The 7,500-nt window shown below is 36.3% G+C and overlaps 1 protein-coding gene across 6 annotated transcripts in view; it reads right to left on the minus strand.

The window, feature by feature from the left end:
* The window catches only part of LOC135207317 (rab11 family-interacting protein 3-like), a 413,008-nt gene that overhangs the window by 52,240 nt on the left and 353,268 nt on the right, over positions 1–7,500 (minus strand). For 5 of the 6 annotated variants that reach the window (XM_064239008.1, XM_064239007.1, XM_064239005.1 and 2 more), the window contains one exon: positions 463–610. The exons of the other annotated variant lie outside the window; for it this stretch is intronic. In XM_064239008.1, coding sequence (XP_064095078.1) covers positions 463–610 — 148 coding nt within the window. The remainder of the gene's footprint in view (positions 1–462; positions 611–7,500) is intronic. 6 annotated transcript variants of the gene reach the window in all.

The raw sequence follows: 7,500 nt of genomic DNA on the forward strand, positions 1-7,500 counted from the left end.
TTAATGAAAAGCATTTGTCCTAGTACTACGTGCCCTGCAGAAAAAAAACCAAGGTTAATTTAAAAGTAATAAGCTTGCATTAAAAAAAATAACATTAGGCCCTGCAAACCAAAATATAAAAGCTAAGATAAGTGCGAAATTAATGAGTACAGTGCATAAAACTCGTCAATACCCACACATCAAATGCTCTGCAAGAGAAAAATCCACATTTAGAAAACTTGTCAGGCAAATAAATATATATCAGTAGTAACAGCAGCAGCAGCAGCAGCAGCAGCAGCAGCAGTAGCAGTAGTAGTAAAAGTAGTAGCAGTAGTAGAGCAAAACCAACACCGAAAAATAGAAAAAAAAAGAATGAAAGGGAGTTGGAGGAACGAACAATGTCCCATCGAGCTTCCTTCCCCCTTCACCAACACCATCAACCAGCCCAGGAGCCGAGCCGCATGCACACGCTTGGAAGCTGACCTTGTGATTGAGGTCGAGCACATCGTCCTCAAGTGATGCGTCAGAGTACATATCTTCTTGGTCGGCGGCAGAAGAACGGCCTGAGGAGAACGAAGACGTCCGGTACAGTTGCGACGCCACCGCTGTACCGCCCACCCGCTTAGGGGCGCTAGAGGGGAAAAAGGCGGTGATAATAAGGTTCATCATAGTCATTCAGTTAAGGAGAATTTACTATACAGTTCTGCCTCAAGTACTACCATTACATTATTGGGTTGTCATATACTAAATATATACAGAGTAATGAGACAAAAGATTATTTACACAGTACACAATCAAACGACAGGAAGACAAAATACGGTAGGCTTCGTTTACTTTTGCTAAAGTACGTGGTATTGTACAAGGTTGAAATTAGATATCGCCTCCTAATACTTAGGATGTAAAGGACAATGATGTTAGTATGCATTTATGCAAATATATACCGACACATAAAAAAACAAAGTAATTATACACCTTGCAAGAATCAAAAACTTTTTTTGTTCACCACCTGTCTCTAATGTAGGTACTACATGGAACTTCAATAAGCTTAGCAGAGCGTTTCCTTGGGAATAACTACCGCAGATGAAGTTAATGAGTTATTAGTGTGTTATGTAGCATCCTTCATCTCGGCCACAACTAATAAAGACTCAGGAAATCTGCAGCCCATGGGAGAAAATATGACAGTGCGGTGAGAGAGAAAACACCTTGCGGTTCCGTTTTTAAGGTTTAAGGTCTGGGAGAGAGAGAGAGAGAGAGAGAGAGAGAGAGAGAGAGAGAGAGAGAGAGAGAGAGAGAGAGAGAGAGAGAGAGAATGTTCCTCCGTCCGAGCCTACTTCCTAGGATCAGACTCATGAGGCAATAAAAATAGTTCGGAAGAAAAATCAATAATAAACATTTGCTTGATACAGGAGCATTAAAGGCCTTCAGATGACACATTTTGGTTCGAACAGAGGAACAATTTTCCCCAATCGACGAAAAGATATGTCTATCTAAAGAACTTACGATCCCAAAATTAAGTGATTTGACCTTCGTGGTTCTTAGTCGTTTGCTTCCTATGTAGTACTCTGTGCATAGCACTTATATAGTTCAAGGTACCAACGCAAATATTCATAGACGAATCTTGTCCTCACTTTCACTGCTTATTGGGATAACTCCAGGGACATACGCCAAAACAGACCAATTAATTCGCTGATTAGCTCTCTCTCTCTCTCTCTCTCTCTCTCTCTCTCTCTCTCTGAGGTGTTAAAAATCTTCCACAAGTCTTTTTTTACCACACTGCATATATTCCCAAGTCGATACAGATTAAGTATGTATGTATGTATGTATGTATGTATGTATGTATGTATGTATGTATGTATGTATGTATGTATAACTAAACCATTAAAATGAGTAATTTGATGATAATGAAGTATACGGTTTCAAAATCATTGCATTCATGCTCATCAAAGGAGTATCTTCAAATTCTCAAAGGACATCGCCAGAAATGTAGCATTGCGAAATAAATACACACTTAGCGAAAACTAGTCGAATTTTAAGAAGGAGAAAACGTCGATATAAAATACACAATGACCATCCATTCCCAGCCATCATACAGTCCACAAACAATATTCCGATGCACTTCTCGGCGCGAGAAAAGCTTAATATTATGAATGCAATATGCTCTATGACAGCCAATGTAGAATGTTACCGTTAGTTAAACTATTAAACGGATAGAATAATACGCTGAGTGTGTCAATCTTTTTCTTATCAACAGTTTCACGCGCGTGCGTGCGCGCACACACACATATATACATACATACATACTACATACATACATACATACATACATATATATATATATATATATATATATATATATATATATATATATAATATTATATATATATATATATGTGTGTGTGTGTTGTACACGTTTAGAAAAGCCTTCGCTTCCAGTGACAGCGCAAGCTTATCTCGTCAATATACAAATATTTTTCTAGAAAGTTCAGACTATACTGGAATTTCTGTATATACATTTTACACACAATACACGTGTATGTATATATGTATATGTATATGCATATATATATATATAATATAAATATACGTATATATATAATACACACATTTAATACATAATATAGCTAAAAATGTAAAATCAGGCAAAACAAACGGAACTGTACCTATATTAATAAAACACAAATGAAGAATGAATGGGATCATATTCCGTATACTACCTTATATTTACACGTGCATTTTCTTATAGTATATATATATATATATATATATATATATATATATATAATAAATTGAATCGAATTGAATATATAGAGTTTAGATCAAAGGCCAGGCGCTGGGACCAATGAGGTCATTTAGCCCTGAAACGAAATTGACAGTAAAAGGTTTGGGAGGTGTAACAGGAAGAAAACTTCCCAGTTGCACTATGAATCAATTATTGGGAGAGAGTGGAAAGTAAGATGGAACAAACAGAATATGAAGTAGGTACAGTAAAAGGAACGAAAGGTGTTGCATGAGGTGCAGTGACGGCACTACCCTCATGCGTGATATTTTATATACATATCCTCGTATATATAGTAGATAATAATAAATTATACATATATATATATATTATATATATATATCTGATATATATGATATATATATATATATACATAATACACACACATACTATATACGAACAACATATATATATATATATATATTTATATATACAACAAATTCGGGAAAATCATTACATTAAAGCTTCGGCACAGCTTGCAAAAACAAAGTGAAGTAATAGCTATAATTAGATTCTCTCCTATCACAACAAACAGCAAAAGAAAAGTCTAAGACAGCTAGTCACGTAGATATGACTGCCAAGAGCAAATTACTGAGACAAGATAAGTAGACAAGCACCATATCTTAGCAGATACCGAGTCTCGAAAAGTTCCACGATAACAGGTATTCTCAGAAATGATCGATCAAAATGAGCTCATGACGACGAGTGAAAATACGACAGAACTCTCTTGTCAAGGTAATGACTCTGCATGACGAACAAGGTCAGTAAGTAAGTCCTCTCCCATCGAGTAAGTTTTGCTATGCTTATTTTGTTTACCTCTAATATATATATATATATATATATATATATATATATATATATATATATATATATATATATATATATATATTATATATATATATATATATATATATATAAGGTTATTTACTGGAAGCTATGCCAAATCACTTCACGCACGTACTGTAATACTCTTATATGCTGCGCAAAGTCAACATCTCCATCTGTCAAGATACCGAGGTGTTGCAATGTAGGTGATGCGAACTTTGCATCAGCGAATGGCTTTAAAATATCAGGAGAAACAACGAAAAGTAAAAGGGAATTAATCAATCCACTAAGAACGCTGTTTTGACGCCTTTCTCTTTTGAAGAGGAAAACCTCAGGAGAACACTTCTGGTATTATCCGCGATATGTATTTAACTAATAAGCTGATGCGTATTAATAAAGTCCTCTGCGTAAAAAGCCAGCGAGAAAATTTGAATGAAATACACATGAAACCTATTAAGTATTCCGTGCATGCATCCGCAGTACTTTAATAACAAACGCTACAACTGTATCTGGAGTCATATTTAAATTGATAAAATCTGATAAAATGGTCTTTTGACCCAGATCCCTCCCTACCCACCATCAAACCTATTTTTCAGAGATATTTGGTGGACCTGTATATAAGATAACCTCTGCCAACTTCGTTATGCAGTATATATTCAGTTCCATAATAAGACCTAAATCATACTACTCTTGTGACACCGAGAACGCAGCCCAGAAGTCGCAGTCGCCCTCAGCATTCATCTACCCAACCAAAGACGACAAAGCAAAACCCCTTGCATGTCGGAGCCACCTGTACCTAGATGAAATCCATTACAAATTCAGAGACTTATCCACAACCACCTGTCGCTGACTAAGCCAACGACCAACTTCAGCTGGTGTTGGGAAAGAAACTTTGGAAATTCTTGGCCGCTACATATGACCACATTTATGTTAGCTTAATCATAACATCGTCTTTGTTATAAGGCCCGACTTCCTGCATCGAAGTAAAGGCCCCATCTGCTTCCTTCCTTCCTTCTTTCCTGGTCAGCGACTAATTTCCCAAACCACCGCCACCGAAAGGCATAGTTACCAGTCTTAATTCGGCAAATATCTTGTTGTTTTTTACTTAACGAATCTAATTTTCACTTGACGAATCTAACTTACTTATATCATGCATGGTTACGCAGAAAGAAAACTGTACTTTCGCGTGTGACTTGAGTATTTCATTAACCGTCGTGGCCGAGCAAGACAAACGACCGCGAACTGCAATTATTTCATAGCCATATTTCCTCCATATGTTTTATTTTCAGCTTCACTTGTTTTGTCCAAGTTACCAAGTTTTACAGGCAACATATTTAGTTCTCACATTAAAAAAAATTTTTCTTTTAAGGCAATTACAAATCACTGCACAAAACGAGACGACCAAAAGGTTTCCATCACACTCAAGGGGAAGTCACAACTCACAACACAGTTGTGAAGACTGGGTGCATTTTCCCGCAATGGCCTTATGTCAGAATCAAAAGTAAGTAACGTAACGGGGATCTGCATCATTTAAGAGCTCTGGTTCTGTTATGTAAGGCGTGAATCGAACTCAAAGCTTTGACCACAGTCGACTTGATACACAAACGTCTTGCGAGACTGTCTTTCATACAAAATTATTTGATTAGCATTTTCACAGTGGCTCACGACGCAATTATCCAAAGTCCAGCGAGCTCAGTATACAAATTTCAGATTTTTTTAGAAAGCCAAAAAATTTCATATGCGATCGGGAGCACAAGTTCTCATTTCTTACTGAGAACACAATAAATTCTTGATTATTAAGCGTCCATGCAACTGACACAGCATTCACATTCCACCTAATATGACCAACAAAATTTTGATGTAGCTAGATCCTCGTTGACAAGGAAACTAATCTCATATTTACTAGAACAAGAAACAAAAACTTTAAAAGCCACAAACTGCAGAGAATTTTTATCAGAATGCCGTTATTGTTAGTATCTTTTTTCAAAATGCTATACGGGTAATTCTTGCTCGCTCTTCCGAAATATAAACGGTGTAAGCTACTCTACATTTACACCGCGTCTCCAGACAACTGCCGCTTTTAACTGAGGCGCAAAGGAAAGCAAAGAAAAAATTATTTGCGTAAGGAAACATTTTACTTTCCCTTTCTCGAGGCAAGACTGCTTTTCTTTGCATGTACTTCACGGAACAGTCAACAACACTTTTGACACAACTCTCTCTCTCTCTCTCTCTCTCTCTCTCTCTCTCTCTCTCTCCAAACACTAGTATTAAAAAGTGAGCATGTACATGGACCCGAGGTCAGAGTAAATTACTCCTGTGACATATAACGTGGGGAAAGCTAAGTCACGTTACCCACCCAACAAGGACAAAGAGTGGTCGCGTCTTTACTGTTAAAAATAGAGGCAAAAGAAAGAAAAATGAAAGAAAAAAAAGAGAGATGCATTATAAGTGTCCTTAAGAAGCAAGTTACTCTGGCTAAAATTGGTCTTTTGTTCAGTTTTCATTTTGTTCTAATATTCGTTACGAAAAGCCTTTCTTAATGGTAAACGACTGTCCTCGTCAATATTCTTTTCATTTTTTTTGACTGGAGACTCCTCCAAAAACGCCCAAACAAAATAAAAGGTGACAGGGAGCGAAAGCCTTACACAACAACTAAGTCTCCATCTGCTGTTCAAAGCTCATAAGTTAGTTAGGTCCACCCACCCCTCCACCGCTCTCTCTCTCGCCCCCCTCCCCCAAAAGTGCACGATATGTCCAACGAGACATTTAACACACAAACGTATGTAATAACATTATTACTGGTCAAAATAAGAAAAATGTATATGCATTTAAATGAACTAGAGCGTTAACTAAGGAAAGTTCCACATGATAGAAGGTCCATTAGTAAGAAAAAAAAAGAGAATGGCAAACCGTCCTCCTCAATACGCTTCCCCGCACTGTCGACACAGTCCACAAAGTAATGGAGATATTTAACTATAAATCGATTCTCTTTCGTGAGCACTAACGACCACGTTTATGGTTCCTCGGTCGCTTTGTCGTTATAATGTATTTATTTATGGGTGTAATACATATTATATATATGTGTGTATATATATATATATATATATATATATATATATATATATATATATATATATATATATATATATATATATATATATATATATATATATATATATATATATATATATATATATATATATATATATATATATATATATATATATATATAATGTGTGTGCGTGTATGTATGTATGTATGTATGTATGTATGTATGTATGTATGTGTGTAAAAAATAATCGCGTATTTACCACATAATTATGGTTCTTGGTGAGGGAATTGACAATCTGAATTATATGGGCATTACGAACAGTCTTTTGATTAACTAACAGCTCTAATTACGGAAGCAAAGCAAACAGAAATGACATACGGCAGTCATATTAAAATACACACGATCTACAACAGTGAAGACAGAGACAGGTGCATAATAAGAATTTGCAGCAACTGTTGATGTCCATTAAGGATCAGCATTAACCATTTAATGTTCATCTTAATAATGCACGAAGTTACAATGAATATAGAAAAGGAGTTCCTTAAGAGGTGCTATGAGTAAATGGCTTTTGTTAACAAAATCTGAGGAAGGGAAGGTGGAAAAAAATGGGACTGGAAAGGAAGCGAGGGAAAAAGTGGTCTGGAAAGTAACCATGTGGCTGTTGTGGATGAGGCGTGGGACTCGACACAATACAGAGCACCGATTGTAACAGGTGGTGTCACAATAAATGCTCCGCGTTACATAATATGCATGGAATAAAGGACTTTCGATGCCGGAAATGCATTTGGAAAAGAGGGGAATTGAGAACCGTGTGGCTTGTCAAGAAGTTATTGCAATGATACCGAATGAAAGACTACTACCTACTGGT

Source organism: Macrobrachium nipponense, chromosome 32 (assembly GCF_015104395.2).
Source record: "Macrobrachium nipponense isolate FS-2020 chromosome 32, ASM1510439v2, whole genome shotgun sequence".
NCBI classification, from domain to species: domain Eukaryota; kingdom Metazoa; phylum Arthropoda; class Malacostraca; order Decapoda; family Palaemonidae; genus Macrobrachium; species Macrobrachium nipponense.